Here is a 23,003-nt window from a genome sequence, read left to right on the forward strand (position 1 = left end):
TGTAAGGATGTTCATATAGTTGTTTAACCCCAGAGTAAAGAGTATGTCTTAAGCCCACCCCCCAATTTTTTCTCATGTTTGTATGTATGTGTATACATGTATGTATATATATATATATATATATATATATATATATATATATCTTTTATCTTTACTTGTTTCAGTCATTGATCTGTGGCCATACTGAAAGCTAATTGATTCCATTACTTACTTTTAAAGCCTGCTACATATTCTAACATTCTCTCTGGGCAAACCACTAAGTTATGGAGGATGTAAACAAACCAGTACTGGTTGTCAAGGGAACAAACACATACACAAACATGCATGCACATAGATGTATATATGTATGTATGTATGTATGTATCTATATTTATACTTTCATTTGTTTCAGTCATTTGACTGTGGCCATGCTGGAGCACTGCTTTTAGTCGAAATAGTAGAAAGCACTTGCCCAAGGTGCCACACAATGGGACTGAACCTAGGACCATGTGGTTGGTAAGCAAGCTACTTACCACACAGACATGCCTGCACCTATATATATATATATATATATATATATATATAATACAAAGAATATATATACATGTACACACACACACATGTACACACCCACATCCACATGTGCACACACATGCACACCAGGGCACAGGACGTCAGAACAACAAACCACAGACAACGGAACGAACACATAGGAAAACGGAAAGCCACCCAGAACATCCCCTCCACTCTATCTAGACGTTTCGAAGACGAGACAATATATATATATATATATATAAATATATATATATATAAATATATAAAAGACAGGCTTCTTTCAGTTTTCATTTCCTTAATCCATTTACAAGGCTTTGGTCAGCCTGGGCTATTGTAGAAGACACTTGACCAGGTACCACACAGCCCAACTGAAACCAGAACCCAGAACCACATGGTTGGGATGTAAACTATTTACCACACTACCATGCCTGCGCCTAGTGTATGTATGTTTGTGTGTGTATATATATGTATCATCATCATCATTTTGTGTCTGCTTTCCATGCTAGCATAGATTAGACTGTTTGATTGAAACTGGTAAGCTGGAGAGCTGCCCCAAGTCTGATTTGGTATGGTCTCCAAGAGTGTAATGGATGCATTTGACGTGATACCAGCATGGGTGTCAGTTATGTGACACTGGCGTTGGCTATGGCTACAGTCCCACTTGGCTTGATGAGTCTTTTTCAAGCACAGCATATTGCCAAAGGCTTTCGTCACTTGTCATCACCTCCGTGAGGCCCCGCTCAAGCTAGCATGGAAGGCGGATCTTAAATGGTGATGATGATAATATATATTGATATATATATATATATATATATATATATATATATATATATATATATATATTTTCCAAAAGCTATCAGATATTATTTTCTCTTAATGTTTAAGCATAAATAAACCTTAGGACTTGTCCAAGCTTTCAGTTTTATGATTTTCTTCTCATATGAACGTATTATCTGGAGCATCACAGATTATTAACAATAGGTATCATGAGGTTAATTTCAATAATTGGTAAATATTCTTCTATAGCTAATAATTTACATCTTGTATTCAAAGTGACTCCCACAACACATTGCTTTGCATTACTGATGCATGAATATGTATCAGTATGTTGGTCACTGGAAAAATATATTTGAATATTCTAATAATCATTCTAAATGAGGATTTGAGTAGCCTTGTTTTGCTAATTAATGTGTATTTTGAAACTCAAATGAAGTTGTAGAGAAAAAAATATTTAAAAATGATAAAATCATAAATTTTCCTACATTGTTCTTAGCAAATGATTAGACTCATACTAGGCATAGAGAATATATTATATTAATTAGCTAAGCACTCAATGATTCAGTCTGATAATAGTTAAATTATAAATCTCTTTATAAATTGAACTTCTTAAAATTTTTAACATTCGAATCTTAACGATGTTTTATTTCAAAATTCTGATTGCAGTTAGGATTCTGTTTCCATGACAATTCACTAGTAGACAGGATTATTATTATTATTTTGTTTTTTACGAGACACATGAAGATTACTTAAATTTCTATGACAGAACTAATTATGTGTCTTGGCACTGAAATCTGCACCATTGTAGACATTAATTTAAAGCATGAATCAGATACCTGTAATCAGTTAGTGCAAATGAGTAAGAAGCCATTCCTTATTATTTACATTTACCATGCAGACACACTAAATAGTTTCACCTACTATAGTATCTCTAATGAGCAATGAATGGTATGACAGTCTAATTTTCAAGTTACAGAATATGGGGTGTCCATAAACTACATTTATAATTTTCAAAATTCAGAGAAAAGTAAAAACTAAGTATAACTCAGCAGAGTTTACTGGAAAACATAGGCAAACAAATAAATTTTGATTAGAAACATCAGAACACTTCCACACAGGCTCCATTAGATGCAAAGAAATTGATCGATGGATCTCAATGTTAATAGACACAATAAATTGTGGCAGTTGTAAAGATAATTTATGAACACTCTGCATATGTCTTCATTTGTTATCATCTAGTTTTTAGTGAGATGTGTGGCTTAATGGTTATGGTATCCAGTTCATGATTGTAAGGTCATGAGTTCGATTCCTTGCAGTGTGTTGTGTCCTTGAGTCAGACACTTTATTTCACATTGCTCCAATTCATTCAGCTGGCAAAGATGAGTAGTACTTGTATTTCAAAGGGACCAGCCTTGTCACATTCTGTGTCATGCTGAATCTCCCTCAGAACTATGTTAAGGGTACATGTGTAGCCACTTGCATGTTAATTTCATGAGCAGGCTGTTCTGTTGTTTGAATCAACTGGAACCCTTGTCATTGTAACTGATGGAGTGCCAGTATCATCTCATCATCATCATCATCATCATCGTTTAACGTCCACTTTCCATGCTAGCATGGGCTGGCCGATTTGACTGAGGACTGGTGAACCAGATGGCTACACCAGGCTCCAATCTGATTTGGCAGAGTTTCTACAGCTGGATGCCCTTTCTAACGCCAACCACTCCGAGAGTGTAGTGGGCGCTTTTACGTGCCACTGGCACAAAGGCCAGTCAGGTGGTACTGGCAACGGCCACGCTCAAAATAGTGTATTCCTGAAATGATCAAGATATTATAGTGACTGTTTATAACTCTGGAAAGATGAACATTCTAAATACATTCGGGGATGGTGGGGTAGTTCTACTGTTTCTTTTGTTCTATATTTTAATTAATCATTTTTCTTCTAAATTTTGGTATTTGTTCCCTGTAACAGCAACAAGAATAACTTTTGTCACTGTAATATTGCAATTATTAAATTAAGCATTCCTGGGAATACTTAATTTTAGGAAGTAGAAATAGATATATAAGTGCAGAGATGGTTGAGTTGTTAAAATGCTTGCTTCACAATCACATGGTTTCGGATTCAGTTCCATTATGCTATGCAACACCATGGTCAAGTGTCTCCTACTATAGATCTGGACTGACCAATGCCTTGTCAGTGAATTTTGCTGATGGAAATCGTTGTATGTGTGTGTATACATACGTATGTACGTATGTATAAAGTACATTAGTTACACAAACTACAAAAAAATGTATATATGTATATACAGACTTATGCAGAATAGTAACAATATAAAGAATTAAAGGGGATGAGGAACAATATTACAAATCCAACAGCTGTTTCTGGGGGTTCGGTGGTCCATAATAATGTTTGTAGCCTCCATCTTCAGGGAAAAAGATCTTACATTTGAGGTGTTAAAGGAAAGAAGTTCAAAGATGGGGTGTGTATGTGTGTGTTTGTATTTCTTCCCCAAACATTGCTTGATAGCCAGCGTTGGTTTGTTTACATCCTTATCAATTAGCTGTTTAATAGAACAAACAAATAGAATGAGTATTGGGTTCAATTCATTCAGCTAAATCTTGCAAGGCAGTGCTCCAGCATGCCTGGAACAAGTAAATGATAAAATATAAAGATATAAAACAGTTTTTAAAATGTTGTGATTTGAGATGACTAATTATATTTTCTTTTGAATTGATTTACATTCAAGGTCATTAAAAAAAGTGATAGTGCTTGTTAATTAAAAAACAAAAAACTACCAAAACAAACAAACTGAAAATAAAAAAAAAAAACAGCAACTAGAAAATTATCTAACCCTTTAGCATTCAAATTACTTTGTCAAATGTAATGCTTATTTATTCATATTGTTTTGAATTAATTATGCATTATCTTGTAGCTTTAATATTTTGATTAAGTGATAGTTTATTTTTAGAATGTCATTGAGAGGCCAGATCTGCCTGGTCTGAACATAAAACAGGTACGATATTTGGGCCAGATATGGCCAGTTTAAGTGCTAAAGGGTTAAACTGTAAATAGACTTCATTCTGCTTATTTTTTTAATGTATTTTCTCGAAGTGATTTTTTTCGTCTTTGTGTTATGGAAATTAAATGATTCTGATATGTTTATTATCTATTAGATATGCATCATTGTATATGAGAGTATCATCATTATTATTCTATGTCTTACTTTCCATGCTGGCATAGGTTGGATGGATTTTATTATTCGTTGCAGTGGGTTTCATTCGGTACACATAGCAAGAGTTATGTGTATTGGGTGCTTTTTATTATACCAGCAGCACTGGAGAACTTGTCTCATGTGGGAGGATTAAACCATCTCTCTACTTTATGTCAATTTTTCTTTAGTGTCACTACCCTCCTAGACCAGTGACCTGTGATGTGGTATGCAGAGCCCACATAATCCTCTTTGCTTTTGATAGGGTTTCTGCAACTAGATGACCTTCCTGTCACCAAGTACTTTACAACAGTGATCCTGCATCATGAACCAGTTTCATGTATGACAATTATTCCAGAGACCAGGATTTCATGCTGTGTACATAACAAAACACAAAGTGTAATATAATATGTCAAAGTGTATAATATGTCAATGAGATGAGCTGCAGAAAGATGTGTCGCACGAAAGATGCCCACACTAATAATATCAATGATTAATAATAAAAATAATCCTTTCTACTAAAGGCACAAGGCCTGAAATTTTGGGTGAGTTGGATAGTTGATTAGATCGACCTCAGTATTTGACTGGTACCTCTTTCATTGACCCTGAAAGGATGAAAGGCAAAGTCAATCTTAGCGGAATTTGAACTCAGAATGTGAAGACAGACAAAATGCCACTAAGCAGTTTGCTAATGATTCTGCCAGTTCACTGCCTTAATAATAATGATAGCAGTAGTAGTAGTAGTAGTAGTAGTAGTAATAATGGTTTCAAATTTTGGCACAAGGCCAGTAAGTTCGGGGGGTGGGGTGATAATCGATTATATTGACCCCAGTACTTGATTGGTACTTATATTATCAACCCTAAAAAGATGAAAGGCAAAGTCAACCTCAGTAGAATTTGAACTTAGAACGTAAAGATGGACAAGACGTTGTTAAGCATTTTGCCTGGTGTGGTAACGATTCTGCCAGCCTGCACCCTAATAGTGGTAGTGGTGGTAGTAGTAGTAGTAGTAGTAGTAGTAGTAGTAGTTGTAATTCTTTCTTCTAAAGGCACAAAGCCTGAAACTTTGGGGAAGGGGACTAGTTGATTACATCGACCCCAGTACTCAACTGGTACTTATTTTACCAACCCTGAGAGGATGAAAGGCAGTCAACCATGGTGGAATTTGAACTCGGAACATAAAGATGGATAAGATATTGCTGAGCAATTTGCCTGGTGTGCTAACGGTTCTGCCAGCTCGCTGCCTTAATAATGATGGTAATAATAATAATAATAATAATAATAATAATAATAATAATAATAATAATAATAATAATAATAATAGTTTCTGATTTAGCTATAAGTCAAGCAATTTTGGTGTGATAGGGTTGGTCAATATAATCAACTCCAATGTTTGACTGTTACTTTATTTCATCATAATTATTAAGAAAATTAAGGATCTTGAAATTGAAATAAATAGGGTATGGGACATGATGACAGTAAAAAAAAATAAAAGTACCGGTAATAATTGAATGATTGGGTATGATAAAAAAAATATGAACAGAAACAAAAGTCAGACCAGTGTTTGCAAGGTTATACTTACACACAGTCAAAAAAAAAAAAAAATGGCCCTGCTAAACACACCCTCATCCTGCATTAGGTACTTACGATTCAATGACGGTACACTTTCTGCACACAACACATACCTTATACACTAACCACCCAATAATGTAGCAGTACATGCAACACATACACTTAAGAATCGACACCAAGTAATATAACACAGCACATACTCTACGCAATCAATACCCAATAAAACATCCTAATACATACTCTTACATAATCAATACCCGAAACTATAACACCAACAAATCATATAATTCACATTCTACGCAATTACCACCCAATAAATATGATAACACACCTACGCTGCACATAGCCTACACGATCAACACCCAGCGCTAAAACACACAACACCAATCACACCGTCATACGACGATGCAGACACCACCCAGCTGAATGATACAACCCACATTGCACGTACACTGCACAACAGAGAGAACATTAAAAAAAGTGATGTCAGGAGAAACAGAAAGAACGATAAACCAAAACAAATCTCATGAAAATGCAAAAACCGACGTAGTTTGCAAACATTATTCTACATCCTAGAAAGCAACACTACACACACACACACACACACACACACACACACATACGCACATATATACACAGTCACATGCATATATGTACACAGACACATACACACATAAGAACAATGCGATGCCCCTGGTGGTGCAATAGGGACCTGCATAAAACTGTTGCAAACATAATAATAATAATAGTAATAAAAATAATAAGAGGAATGTTCATTTTAAAAAAATGTAAATTAAAAAATCTAATTTGTTATAGTACATGGAGTGGATAACCATTTCCTTTTAATGAGGTGTAGAACTGGAAAAAAAATTATCTATTTATCTATCTTTCTATACATATAATTTTTCAAATTTTGCTCTCTCTCTCTCTCTCTCTCTCTCTCTCTCTCTCTCTCTCTCTCTCTATCTTTCTTCCTTCTTTTCTCTCTCTCCTCCTTCTCTCTCCCCCCTCTCTCTCCACACACATGCATTCTTCTATTCTTTTATTTCAGTCATTAGATTGACCATTCTGGGGCACCACCTTGAAGTTGAACAAATTACCCCCAGTACTTACTATTTTTACAGTTATACATATACACCCATTATTCTTCATTTGTATATGTGTGTATATATATATATATATATATATATATATGTATATGCATGTGTGTGGGGAATATATATATAAGTTGGCAATTATATTATATTTGAGTTTCTCTTATATAATTACTTAGGTCTTAAAGGAGCTTATATGCTTTTATCTAAATGCCTGTGCATGATATATATTATATATATATATATATATATATATATATATATATATATATATATATATATATATATATATATATAAATATATATTGATGATGATGATGATGATGATGTAGTGTTATACAAACTTTTAGTTGGGTGGCTAGAATCAGCAGTTTTGACGATCTGCATATTATTAAAGTTTACTATCAATTTAACATTTGCTTTTAGCTAATTAATTAATTGTCTTTTCCAGTAGATTCAGTGATGATCATCAAGTGGAGACTGAGCAAGTAAAACTAAAAACTCAGCATGATAATTAGTTTCTTTTTGCAATCATTGTTAGTTTTAACATGGATTATTGTAATTAGCCATTTCTATACCAACTCATCTGAGACCTTTCTGGTCTTGTTTCCTAGTCCATAATTAAATGACCCCCACCCCTAATTCTATGTAAGAATTTTTTGTTGTTTTGCCATTAGGCTGAGGTGCCATGCTAGGGCACCCTTTGAACAAGACAACCCTAGTACTTATTTTTATCGGGTTCAGTCCCACTGCGTGGCACGTTGGGTAAGTGTCTTCTACTATAGCCTTGGGCCGACCAAAGCCTTGTGAGTGGACTTGGTAGACGAAAACTGAAAGAAGCCCATCGTATATATATGTGTGTGTGTGTGTATATATATATATATATATATATATGTATATGTGTGTGTTTGTGTGTCTGTGTTTGTCCCCCCACCATCGCTTGACAACCGATGGTGGTGTGTTTATGTCCCTGTAACTTAGCGGTTTGGCAAAAGAGACCGATAGAATAAGTACTAGGCTTCCAAAGAATAAGTCCTGGGGTCGATTTGCTTGACTAAAACAAGTAAAAGAGTAAAAGAGAAATATAGAAGCTGTGTGTTTTTCATAAGAAATATGGTTACAGAAGTTTTAAAACACATATCATCTATGTACTTAGTTCAATAGAAAATGCTAGAAGCATTTAAACAATCTAACTCCTGACTAAACTTTTCCTGTGTTCCCTGCAACAGAATCGATAAGAAATTTTATTATCTCTAACAAAATGAAAAGCAGCAATAAAATGAAATACAAATAAATATATAAAATAAAAAATAACAAAATTAAACAATAAATCCTTCATAAATGTGTATGTTTGCGAACTTGTTTCTTCTAACTTGCTTCTCCGAGTCCCTCTCTTGTGTGCATTACATTGTGATAGAAAGATGATATCATATTTGATGTTACATAAGATGCACTTTTCACCCCCTGAGAAAAGTGACTCAAAAATCCTCCCCTGGTCCTATATGTGAAGTTAGGCCTCTTATAGGCTGATTTTGCCCCTAAGATGGCATTGAAAATGCATTGTTGAAATTGAGGTGCATATATTATGCCTGTACATCTTTTATAACATCAAACGCAGTAAATAGCCTCTACATGTATTGAGTACTTTCTTCTCCAACTTGTGCACCCAAACATAACATCAAATATCTGTCTGGCTGTCTGCTTGTCCATCCATCTATCTATCTATCTATCTATCAATGTCTCCCCCCCCTCTCTATATTCATATCTATGTTCTCTATATATATAATGGGAAAATACATTGTAAAAAAAAATCTACAATTTTATTAATATATTTCATTGTTAATGTAACTCACTTTACGTGATACAAATTCTTTTGCGTATATTCAATTATGAGAAAGAACAATTAGTGACTTGATATATCTATTTTGTTCTTAAAACTGACCATTACTTAGAACCTGCTAGAAAATTTGGCAAATTGATAATGGAAAATCTGTAAGCTGTGAAAACTTTACAGCGCAATTTGTTACGACTTAATTTTCCTTACTTTTTGGGGGTCTCTTCCTCCTAATCCCTTGTGTTATATGGAGAATTGCAATAAAATGATTATCAACGAAAGTGTACATATATTATGGTTGTATATATGTGTATGTATAGGTGCGTTTATGTGTGTGTTCTGATTATTTCTTGAGAAATGACTTCAATATAAGAAATAAGATGAAATTGTTTCAATAATTAATATTTAGGTAATGCCCCCACTGGTCTTACCATGTGTTACGACAATTTCCCCTTTTTTTGACGTGCAGTTTATATGGGCAGCGTATATGCTTTTACACACACACACACACACACACACACACACACACACATATACATACATGCATCTAAACAAAATGGAAAAAATATGCAAATATGAACTATATTCTAATTAGTCCTTCTTTATATCTATATCTATATCTATATATATGTGTGTCTGTTTGCTTCTGTGTGCGTATGTATGTGTGTGTGTGTATTTATGTATGTTTGTATTTGTATGTATTGGTGCTGTTGTCGGTGTCTCCTTGTCTTGACATTGTGTGATAGTTGTAAGCAAGTGTCATCATAGAAGTGGCATTGTGCATTTCCTATCTTCCATGAAAAGCTGTCTGGCTAAGGGGTAAAAATGTACCTTGCTGGAAACACTGGAGTGTTGGTAGCAGAAAGAGCATCCAACACTAGAAAACCTACCTCTGAATTCCCTCTGACCCATGGAAACATGAAAAAGTGAAAACAACAACAACAACAATAATAATGATGATGATGATATATATGTATAGATATGAAGTACTGAATGTAAATAGTTTATAAGTCTTATAGTTTAGTTATCAGGCAATTGCATTTTAAAATTTGCTCCTTAATTGTAGGAAGAAAAGGTTTGTTTCTTTTGCAAAATCTCCCTTCTAAATTGTCATAGATAACCATAACATTGTTAGTTCTTTTGTAGGTTCTGACATGCACGCAAAAATAAATTCACCATTTTTTAGAGAAGTTTCTTTGCAGTGAGTGATCATTACAATAATATTATGATAATATAATATTATTATAAATATTAATAGTTATAATAATATTATTATTATAGTTATAATAATATTTCTAAAATATGACTCCTGTCATTGATTGACAACTTTTGACATTAATAGTGGTTGTTTTTTAGCCCCTCCCCTAAGACAGCCCTGATTGAGCAAACCTATAATCAAAAGTGTTCCAGACATGACTATCCCATCTTATTACTTGGTATTGAATATATTTTTCACTGTACCTCATTTGTTTTTCTTTTTCTTAAGACAGTAGGATGTAATTTGAGAGATATTGACTGCTATTTCTAACTGGTCAAGGTATCATGTAGCATTTCATTCATAGTGTGTGTCTGTGTCTGTGTGTGGAGGGAATTTTTCTTTTTTATTGGTTTATCTGGGGAGTGGGAAGAGCAGTTTTCATAGGTCTTATTTTTGTGTAAAGGTCAAGGGTTCTCCAACTAGGTAGATAGATAAAGATAACTTGAAGGGATTAATGCAACTAATGTTTTAATTTCAGTTGTTTGAAATTAGTGGGTGAAAAGCAAAATGTTCACAGAAAGGAAGCTTCTGGAAGGTGCTGTTATAAAACAGAAGGGTTGGATGAGACTTGAAATATTAGGTCTGGCAGTTAAGAAAATCTTGGATATCTGTTACTAATTATTATTCTAATTATGAATATAATAATTCACAATTTTATTTCTGAGTGATGATGATGATGATGATGTTTAAATGTTATTGTATTGATTTCCTTTTTTACTTTATAAAGGAGTTTCGCATGATTAAAGAAATATATTTGTGTTTACTTTTAATAAAAGAAAAGAATGGAGAGATAGATAGATAGAGAGAGAGAGAGAGAGAGAGAGAGAGAGAGAGATAGAGAGAGAGAGAGAGAAATAGAAAGAGAGAGAATGACCATTTTGTTCAAGTAGACAGTAAATTGTTAGTCTGAAAATTTTGTTGAGTCATGCTATATATCCAGAACTTTGTTATTGCTTTTGAAAATAAAAAAAAAATGTACTGAGTATTGCAGCATTAGTCCTTGTTTCCAGAACTGCATAGAAAATGAGTTGATCAATAAATATATGATGATGACCATGACGATGATGACGATGGTGATTAACATCATCAATACAGTGTCGTTCATGTAAGTTGTTGCTGGCAGATGTGAGATACACACAGCAGTGGCAACCAGCCGAGATGCGGATGTTGTGGAGAAGTACATTCAGCTGATACTATATGCAATATCATCTCTCTCTTAGCAGTGATGAATGCAGTGTTGGTTTGGACAGCTGGCTAACAGGGGCTACTCGGCTACTTAAATTTGTTGACCAATATATATATTTATATATATACGTATGTTCGCTAATATCTCTTGAGCTTTTTTTCTTTTCACCGGTGGGTGGGGGGAAAGAACAAATAATGTGTAAGTAATATCTAATGAATTCCAATTTTTTTTTTTTTTTAATTTCATGTAATATAATTTTATTTTATTTAATTCAATATTTTAAAATTGATTATATTTTTTTTATATATAAAAAAAAAAAATTATTAACTTCTCTTTTGCAGTTAGCCAAGGTAGCAGTCAATCAGATGGGCTCTTACATCATTTGGGGGGACTGTTGTAAACAGCGGCTGCTACACTCAAAGTACTTATAAATTCTAAGACTAGACAAATTTCATAATGGCTGAAACCGCAGCAGATAAAATTCAATCACTTGATATTGAAGGTAAGTGAATTTATTTATTCTCTTTCAGTTTATATTCATTCTACATGCAAATAGGCATTCTTAAATTTTTCCATAAAGCTCCTTAGCGCAATTCTAGAATTTCTATCCCCCCACTCCCACCATTAAATATTAATCTCTTGTACAGTCAGTGATATCATTCAATTATATTTAGGCCCTAAAATACATACATATACATATATATATATATATATATATATATATATATATATATATATATATACTAGTTAGATATTATCTTGACTAAATCATTGTTTTGCAATTTGATTTGCCTTTTCATTAGAAAATTACCATACTACATAAAAATATGCAGGTTTTTCCAGTTTTTCTTATGTTTAATAGTTTTTAATTATTTTGTCTTATCTTATTTTTGTCAAATAAAAGCAAAGACAATTGAAATCATTTGAACTTTCCTTTTAGGTTTTTTTTACTGTTGTGAATAAACCAGATATGCCTTCTTTAAATATTTATGCCAAATATTTTTTACACTCAAAATATTAAAAGAAAATGATAATAAAAACAATAAAAGCGAAAAAAAAAAAATATATTTGTATTTGCATGTCCACATGTATGTGTGTGAATGTCTGTGTATATGGTTATCTGTATGTGTGTGTATATGTTTATGTATGTGTCTGTGTGTTTGTGCATATGCATATATGTAGGTATATGTATGTATGCATGTATATATATATATACATGTACAGTATGTGTGTATATATTTTTGTGTGAGTTTATATATGTGTGTATATGTATATTTACACATATGTGAATGTGTTTGTGTGTCTGGGAGTGTATACATGCTTATATACATCTGAATACATATGCATATGTATGTCTGTACATATATATTTATACATATTCATATGCGTATATATATATATATATATATATACACACACATATACATGCACATTCACACAGGTGTATATAAATACATATATATTTAGATACGTATATGTGTGTGCATGTGTGTATGTATAGATGTTTGTGTTTATATATATTTCGGTTAATATGCATATATATATATTTATGTATATGCTTAGATATATGCATAAATGTACATATATACCTATATATATATATATATATATATATATATATATATATGTACATGTACACATATACAAGTACATATACATGCGTATATGTGTATGTGTATACACACACATAAATATGTGTGTGTGTGTGTGTGTGTGTGTGTGTGTGTGTGTGTATATATATATATATATATATATATATATATATGAGGATGTGACTGCATGGCACCTTAGACAAGTGTCTTCTGCTATAGCTCCTAGCTGACCAAAACCTTATGAATGGATTTGGTAGGCAGAAAATGAAAGATACCTACCATACATATATCTATATATATCTATGTGTGTGCATGAGTGTAGCTTTGTTTGCATCTCCTTGTCTTGACATTGCGTGATAATTTTGAACAAGAGTTCCCATACACAGTGATGTCATTTATGTCCAGTCCTCCTTCAAAAACTGTTGGGTCATGGGGAAATTTCACCTTGTTTGGAAACAGGCAAGGCTTTGCTGACAGGGAGGGCATCTGATTGCAAGAAATATGCCTCAACAAAGTCTGTCTGATTCATGCAAGCATGGTAAAGTGGATACTGTAAATCAATTTTATATATATGTGCGTAAGTGTCCGTGTATATGTACGTGTGTGTGTGTCTTTATGTATAGTTATATATATTTTTACATTTATGGATATTTATATATATATATGTATAACTGGAAGGCGGATGTTAAATGATGATGATGACGTATATATGTGCTTATATATATATATATATATATATATATATATATATATATATATACACACATACCTTTTTCTAACTTGTGTATATATTTGCATGCATCTATGTATATATACACACACACAAGTGTATATCGGCATGTGTGTATGTATCAGACATACTTTCTTTGCATACATATGTAAAAGTATATTACATGCATCTGTATCTGTATATACATAAAATGCACATATATATATATTCATGTATTGTTTTATGTATATATGTGTACGTGTATGTATACAGATATATGAATATGTATGCATATATATGTATATGTATGCATATATATATATATATATATATATATATGTATATTTATATATCTGTGTATATATTTATATACGTATATATCTTTATATATATATATATATATCAATACACATAAACACACATTCAGCTACAGTTGCTGGAACTTACTGTCACAGCTGATTGACCTCTGGCTTTCCACCTCCAGAGACAAGTGGAATGAAGTAACCCTTCCTTGACAACAGTTGCGTGAGGAGGGGTATCAAGCTGTAATATAATGCCTCAACATTATATGCTAATATATTTGTCTAAACCATGCTGCAAGTGAAAAATGTACATAGTAATGAAAAAGTCTAGACGTGTATGTGTTTGTATGTGTCTTTGTACACACACACACACACACACACACACACACACACACACACACACACACACACACACACACTCACACATGATTGCTGACACTCACAAACACAAACCCCAACAATGACACATATATATGCATAATCATATATATAGGGGGACACACACATACATATATATATATATATATATATATATATATATATATATATATATACACAAATGGATATATACATAGATATATATGTCTATAGTTGTATATTACATACATACATACGTATGCATATGTATTTATGTGTGTATATGTACCTATCTATCTATATATATATATATATATACTGAGATATATCACCACACATATATATATATATATATTTGTGAGTGCATATATATATGATATATATGTGTACATGAAGGAACATGGCTCAGTGGTTAGAGCATTGGCCTCACAGTTAATAGGTAGGGAGTTCAATTGCCAGACTGGGCTGTGTGTTGTATTCTCGAGTAAGACACTTTATTTCACATTGCTCCAGTTCACTCAGCTGTAGAAATGAGTTGTGACGTCATTGGTGCCAAGCTGTATCAGCGTTTGCCTTTCCCTTGGCATGGAGAGGGGAGGGTGGTTTGCATCGGCGACTGCTGGTCTTCCATAAACCACCTTGCCTAGACTTGTGCATTGGAGGGAAACTGTCTAGGTGTAATCCTATGGTCATTCATGACTGAAGGGAGCCTTTACCCTTTTACCGTTTATACATAAATATATGATATACTCTTTTACTTGTTTCAGCCATTTGACTGCGGCCATGCTGGAGCACCACCTTATGCATATATATAATACACATATATTATATATGCATATATTCAATTCATAAATGTCTACATATACTTATATATTCCTTTATACGTTTCAGCCCAATGGCTGTGGCCATGCTGGAGTGCTGCCAATGTACACACCTTATCAATGGCCATCCTTATGTGATTGGCTTTTAGTGAAGGAAGGAGTTCAGCACTGCTGCTCTGTTTTGAGTTTCTTACCGTGGTATAAGGTCATCTGGGGCCGTAGACAGCTGTAGGTCAGGTCGTTCTTGAAAAAATCTACCCTCTACTCCATGAAGATCACTCAGATGTTTTGGCAAGGCATTAAATAGTTGTGGTCCCTTTAATACCATGCTACTGCGGTTCTTGATCCTCACTATGTACTCACACACACACACACATAGATGTATATGCATATGTATGTGAGTATTTTTCCATGCATACAAGTGTATGTGTTTACATATCTGTAAATCACTGTTTTGATTATAACATAAAAATAGCCATCCAAGGAACATTGGTTGATGGAGAGAGTAATTGTGTGTGATATGTCCTTGGGGTAATATGAAGAAGGAAAGTTTTTTGTAGCAGTTCCTAGAAAAAAAAATAATGTAAGGACATATGTATGGTTGTGTATGTGTGTGTGTATATATATATATATATATATATATATATATATTTATGTATGTATATATATAGTTCAAATTTACAGAAAAACAAAAGACGAAGACAGGTGTATAAGCAACAAGAAGGTGTATTAGTTTGATGCTCAGGAAAGTGAGAAAGACTTTTACTTTTCAACTCTACACTCTTCAACAGAAGGGAATATAAGGAAGTAAACAAAGAGAGAATAAAAAAAACTTGTGAATTTAGTGACACATGATACATATATATCATATGCATTTATATACACATATATATGTATCTCTATGCTACGCACACTAATATATAAATATGCACATTTACGTATAGACATTCACACATGTATATACACACTCACCTGCATGCATATACACCCACCCATGTGAGTGGTATGTTGAGAAGAACATGGTCAAGCAACTTACAATAAAGTACTGAGCATTAGATGTCTGCGTGTTAAAAGTTTAATCCACAACCATAAGTTTGACAAATGCTGCAGTCGTAATTAAAGATTAAATGTGCATGTTTGTGTGTTTCTATGTACATGTGCATATATATATATATATATATATATATATATATATATATATATATATATATATACCTTGTTAGTGAAGAGAAAATGCTGTTTGTAGCTAAGAGTTATGTTGACTCTTATTTCTAGCGATGTTGGTGCTGACTTGCGCCCTTAGTCACTCTCAATGATGATTGTATTTGTGCCTTTTTGATTTTAAATTGCGTGTAGCCACGTAAATTATTATGTATGTGTGTATATATGTGTGTGTGTGTGAAATGAAATAAATGACAAAGGAACAGGAAAATATACAATGAACTTCATTTGCTTACAACTGTTTTTGCTATAAGATGGTTGCACTGAGAGCTCATTGCTTGTGCATTACCTTATAGCTTCCTCAGAGCTCTTCCCTTGCTGGCAGAAGTTGAATGGTTTGACCAATGGTTCAGAATACCACATCTTGCCCGAATGTCTCAGTTTTGCTATGACTTCTACAACTGGATACGTTTCCTAATGCCAACTCTTATACAGATCATACTGCATTTTTTTTTGCATGATCTCCAACAATATTGAGATCAAATTACAACTCACAAGGCTTAACAGACCACCTGACTGAGGTGTAGAATAGGAGAGGGAGGTTAATTTTTATGCATGGTATTGAGAGATTAAAGTATGATAGGAAAAATGGGAGCTGGTTTATTGTGGTGGAAGTGTTTTATTGTTAACTTGCATTATTCAAACGTTGGTAGAGTTGTACTTTATTAAAGAAAGAGTAGTGTAATGGTGACAGAACATGGCTTGCAGATAACATGTTAAAGACTGTGGCGAGAGAGAAGAATATGCATATTACTGCAATGTCAGCATTATTGAAATTGTGGTTGGATAATTGCAAATTAAAGCTTGCATGAAACCATTGGTACTGCATTAACACCAGTCAATCTATGAAAATAAATTATACACTCGTTCCTACTAGTGTGTGGGTGTGTATATATATCATCATCATCATCATCATCGTTTAACGTCCGCTTTCCATACTAGCATGGGTTGGACGATTTGACTGAGGACTGGTGAAACCGGATGGCAACACCAGGCTCCAAATTTATATATATATATATTATATTATATACATTTCTATATATATATGCATGCATATATGATTATGTATATATAAATATATATATGTATCTGAACACCCTCCCATCCTTATGACCTATACCATCACCACCCACAACTCTCTTGTAATGACTCTCTTTGGACTCTTGCCACCCTCATCTATTTTCTCTGTTTTCGACAGCCTTACTTTCCACTCACACTCACTCTCACCATGTAGGATATCTCTGAACCCCATGTACACAACCCACCTTATCATATTCACCATTCCAACCGTCCCTTCTTCACTGACCATTCACATTAGTCCCTTCCTGTTCTCCTTTTTTCCATCACCCAACTCACTACTCTATTAAATCTCTCTCCTACCACCCTCACACAATTATGAATCTATTCCTCTCATAATACTTTGCTTTCTCTCATCACCTTTCCTAAAATCATCACAGTTTATTTATCACTATAGTTCTCTTCCAGTTGAAGAGACTCTTTTGGGCCCTTTATTCTTGCAAGTTGCAGAGTGACCCCACTACTCCAGGTGCCACAAATAGGTAGCTGGTATACACTGTAAAGTACTTAGTGGTAGGAAGGGCATCCAACTTTAGAAACCGTGCTACAACAAACATTTAAGCATGACGCAGTCCTCCTATTTGTCAGCTACTGTCCAACCCATGGCAACAGAGATAATGGATGTTAAATGTGATGATGTTGATGTGTATACACATACACACACACACACACATACACACATACACACAGACATATATATGTGTGTGTATATATATACATACATATATATGTGTGTGTGTATATATATATATATTTATGCGTGTATGCATATATGTATATATGTGTGCATTTACATCTATGTAGATGTATGTAGGCATGTGTGTATACACTTATATAAACACATATACATATTTATATATATGTATACATAACACATGTATGTATATATGTGCATTTACATCTATGTATATGTATGTGTGTTCATACTTATATTTTCACATATACAGACATATATTATATGCATATATACACATATGTATTTATGTATGTGTGCAGGAATAAGTATATATGCATGTGTGTGTGTGTGTATGTATAAATAAATATTGGGTCCAGCCATGAAATAATTTATGTAAATATTTCTAATTTATTTATATTCATAATAAAAATATTGCTTCCTAAGAAGTCTTGTTCAGTTCTACAAAACTCCAGTTTATGCGCACATCTTGACACCCACACAGTTCTCTATAAATACTTCTAGAAAATTTTTACATTAAATATTTTTGAGTTAATGGAAATAGTTCATGTTGGTTATTTCGGTATTTTCAATAAATATATTCTTTCTACGTCTGGAAATTAAACCATGTCTCAATAAAAACTCAACTGACATTACTTTAGGAAGTAAATTGAAAGTGCGTAACAAACAAGAAAGTGACATTTGAATTTCTTCCAGATATCATTTACGTCTTCTGTCATACTTTTTGAAAATCGAACTGTTCCAAATTCAATCCAATATTACACTCACAAAAATAACATAAGAAGAAATAATTTAATTTCATCAGATAATATGAAAATAAATAATTACATATTTCATAGATTTTATATTTTATTTATTTATTTGCGCATCAATCTATCATAAGAGCCGGTAACTGAAATTTGATTATCTCCCTTGGACACTATTAATTGCGTCATTGCATTTACAAGATACTTTTCATGTTTATGTATAAATTACATGACAAAAAAAAAAAAAAGTTGAAACTAATGAAAACTCTTATTCTTTTTTTTTTTCTTTTCAACTTTTAAGCTGGCTAGTGTTCTTTGAGAAAATAAAAATCGAATCTGCATATTTAGAAACTGTTTTTTTAAAAGCAATATTGAAATTTGTGAGACCTAGTTTTTAAACATTTAGCGTTTAAGGTACTTAATTAGATAATTTTCATTACTTTGAATAACTCTGATAATTAATTAGGAGTAACTAAGTCCAAGGGTTGATCATTACAAAATATCCAAAACTGTATACACAAATATATATATCACAATAAGCTTCTTTTGCTGGCATAGCACTTTAAACCACACACATCAGACATACAGTCATTCTTTTCAGACATATACAATGTAGGTACAAATGTATTTGTTGCATTTATCTCACACATTTATGAGATAATTGTTGTATTATTTGCAGCAAAATCTTGATTCCTCTGCCTTAAGCTATCTCTGCCATTGAGAACACAAGCATGTCTTGACTCATCCCTGTTTGCTCTTGAAGTTTCTGGGGATGATAAAAAAAATAATGCAATCTTTTACTAGGATAGTTTATTGTAGTTGATTGTGTAATAAATATATTTTCTCTTCTTAATAACGTGTGTATATCTGTGTGTGCATCATGTATATATGAATGTATGAATAATGCATACATCTATACACACTCACAGAAGCACCTAGAAATGAGGTGTTACACAGGGAAAGACAAGAATTACAAGCATAGTTCTTACTTTTAGTTCTTTTGGGTGCTGTTGTTTTCATCATTTTTTTTTTTTTAGATAGCTTACTAACTTATTTAGATTTTTGTTACCATATTTCTTGTGAAATACACTGCTTCTGTTTCAATTAATTTTGAAAATAATAAAGAATTTAATAAAATAACTGTCATTATTATGCTGGTGTTTGGTACATAAATTGATATGAAGTTTTGAAGAAAGGATTTAATTTAGATCACTTTCAACAAGAAGTGTTTATTGTAGAACTAAAGGTAGTCTCTAGTGGGTTGGTATCAGAAGGGTGAGACCTAATTTAGTTAAAAGTTTTATTGATTTATCATGAGAATGATTGATATCTTACTTTTGACTCGGTTAGTAAAAAATGCTAACTCCTTTTAATCTGCTTATTATTATCTTCTTATTAAGGTGGTAAGCTGGCCGAATGGTTACTACGACTGTCAAAATACTTAGCTGCATTTCTTCCAGCTCTTTACATTCTGATTTCAAAGTCTACTTTATCTTTCATCATTTTGAAGTTAATAAAATAAGTTGTAGTCGAACACTGGAGTCAATGTAATCAACTTCACCCTCTCCTGAAAACTGCTGTCCTTGTGTCAAAATTTAGAAAGAATTATTAGCAGTAATAGGGATAAGTGCAGTAATAGGGATAATATGTTGTTCTGAGTATTTATTACATTGTCTATTTGAGAGTGTTTTATGAAACTATAGGTAAAGGTGTCATTCATTTTTAGGATATGATATACGTATTTACAAATGTTTTCTAAAGTATATGCTATTATTTATTAAGTTTTGTTTTTGTTTTTTATACATTACCTGAGAAATTAAGAACAATTCTATTGCATCTAGTGAAAATTTTGCAAAACATTGCTATGTATACTGCATGTATAATTGCTACTGATATTTTTAAAGAGGGATATATATATATATATATATATATATTAGTTACTATCATGAATACTAGTTCATTGAAAAACTTACACTAATAGAGTGGTTTCCATAGGTTTTATGTAACATGAACTTTTAATGATGAGAAAGGACTGTTTTTAAAAGTGCTTTTTGTTTTGCCTCTCAATTTTTGTAGATATTTTTATGTATCAATAATTTTACAGTTTTTTAAAGGCAGTGAGCCGGCAGAAACGTTAGCACGCCAGACGAAATGCTAAGCGGTATTTCGTCTGCTGCTACATTATAAGTTCAGATTCTTTCGACTTTATCTTTCATCCTTTCGGAGTCGATTAAATAAGTACTAGTTACGCACTGGGGTCAATATAATCGACTTAATCTGTTTGTCTGTCCTTGTTTGTCCCCTCTGTGTATAGCCCCTTGTGGGCAGTAAAGAAATAAGAAACGTTAGCACACCGGCTGAAATGCTTAGTGGTATTTTGTCTGTCTTTGTGTTCTGAGTTCAAATTCTGCCGAGGTCAACTTTGCCTTTCATCCTTTCAGGGATGGTAAATTAAGTACCAGTTGCGTACTAGGGTTGATATAATCGACTGCCCCCCTCCCCCAAAATTTCGGGCCTTGTGCCTAGAATAGAAAAGAATTTTACAGTTTTTCTTCAATCTTGTTTTAGAATTTGTGTTAATTATAGTTTCTCACTAAAACATGGAGCTATATGTTAGGGAAGAGTTAGAATTTGTGACTTGCACAGTCTGTGCCTCTCCCCAAGGGCATTTGTGTTATTAGTAATGTTTGTACCACAAATTCCATTTGCCAAGTAGGAAAGGCTAGAACTTACAATAACTAGCAGTATTGCCTATGTATCCCTTAGCAGTCAATGAAGTAAAGACCACCAGGATTTCCACTAGCTGCAACCACTCTGATTATGAATATTTATATGTAATGTTCTTTAAATAGCACTTTATTGTAAATCAGGGCGAATTAGTAGAAGAAAAATTGAATGAAATGTAAATGTCTAAAATAAATGTATTTACATATGAATAAATTACTCAGTCAGTTTTATGAAGATGTCTAAGTACTGTTTAGAAGTCACTCAATATCTGGGTATGAGAGAAATGCTCAAGGTCAAAGCATGTGAGATCATATCTGTTTGACATTCAATTTATGTAACCACTGTCAAATATTAACTTTTCTTGCCAGTTTGTTAGTAAGGCAATGTGGTTATTTAACAAATTATAAATAACTAATTTTAAAATTTAGTATTAGTTTCAATATTTTGAAAGTGAGAAAGTAAAGGCAACATGAGATTGTTAAAATATGCACTATTAACATATTCTTAAAATTAGTTATTAGAGGTGGGAAATTGTGTGATTGTTAAACATTTTTGGCGTATAATTTTAATGAAATCTCTTTGTCAAAAGTAATAGATGATTATAATTTATGGATGTTTCATTATCATTATAAATTTACGTTATATAATTTGAATATTTAATCAATATATCAGATCTATCTACATTATAAGTAGTGAAATTGTTTTCATTTTCTGATTAAAAGAATCCTATTTTCTATTAAAGGTTTTTCAGTGTTTATTTCAAGTGAAACACATTTAGCATTTCATCGGCAGCTTTCTTTTAAAAAGGAGTTTTGAGGAGAAAAATGATGATGTATGAAAAATTATAATTTTATATCAACCTTGTTATTTTATTTCTTGTTCATAATATGGCTGATATATTTTGTACTAGTTTAAACATATCCCAGCCAATCAAAAATTTGTAAACTAAGCAGGCTGAAGATGTACTGCACTGAGGGTTTCAAAAGTGTTAAAGAACCAATGTGAAAACACATCTGTTGATAAAAATAATGAATCTTTAATTTTATAAACTTATTATTGTTTTAATCTTATGTATTAAACTAGTTATTTTAAAGTAGATTTTGGAGAATTTTTCAGTTGAGTTGTTTCAAATTTTAGCATGGGCAAAATTTTCCTTGTAGACTAAGGCTTCTTTACTCCTGCTATGAGAAATATTTTTTTTTTTTTTTGCAAAATATAACAAATTGACATAATAATTAAGGGAAATCTGATTGCTTACTTAAACCAAATTCACTTAAAGAAGATAATTGGATTTAT

The 23,003-nt window shown here is 32.5% G+C and overlaps 1 protein-coding gene across 5 annotated transcripts in view; it reads left to right on the top strand.

Annotated features, from left to right (window-relative positions):
• LOC106876923 (uncharacterized) overlaps positions 1 to 23,003 on the top strand; it is a 146,949-nt gene that overhangs the window by 100,897 nt on the left and 23,049 nt on the right. For 4 of the 5 annotated variants that reach the window (XM_089351276.1, XM_089351274.1, XM_089351277.1 and 1 more), the window contains one exon: positions 11,803 to 11,963. In XM_089351276.1, the coding sequence (XP_089207402.1) occupies positions 11,918 to 11,963 (46 nt within the window). In that variant the 5' untranslated portion in view covers positions 11,803 to 11,917. Of the gene's footprint in view, positions 1 to 11,368; positions 11,660 to 11,802; positions 11,964 to 23,003 lie in introns of those variants that run through there. The other variant, XM_089351278.1, reaches the window with a different exon arrangement.

This window comes from Octopus bimaculoides, chromosome 4, assembly GCF_046866305.1.
Source record: "Octopus bimaculoides isolate indiv1 chromosome 4, ASM4686630v1, whole genome shotgun sequence".
Taxonomy (NCBI): Eukaryota; Metazoa; Mollusca; class Cephalopoda; order Octopoda; family Octopodidae; genus Octopus; species Octopus bimaculoides.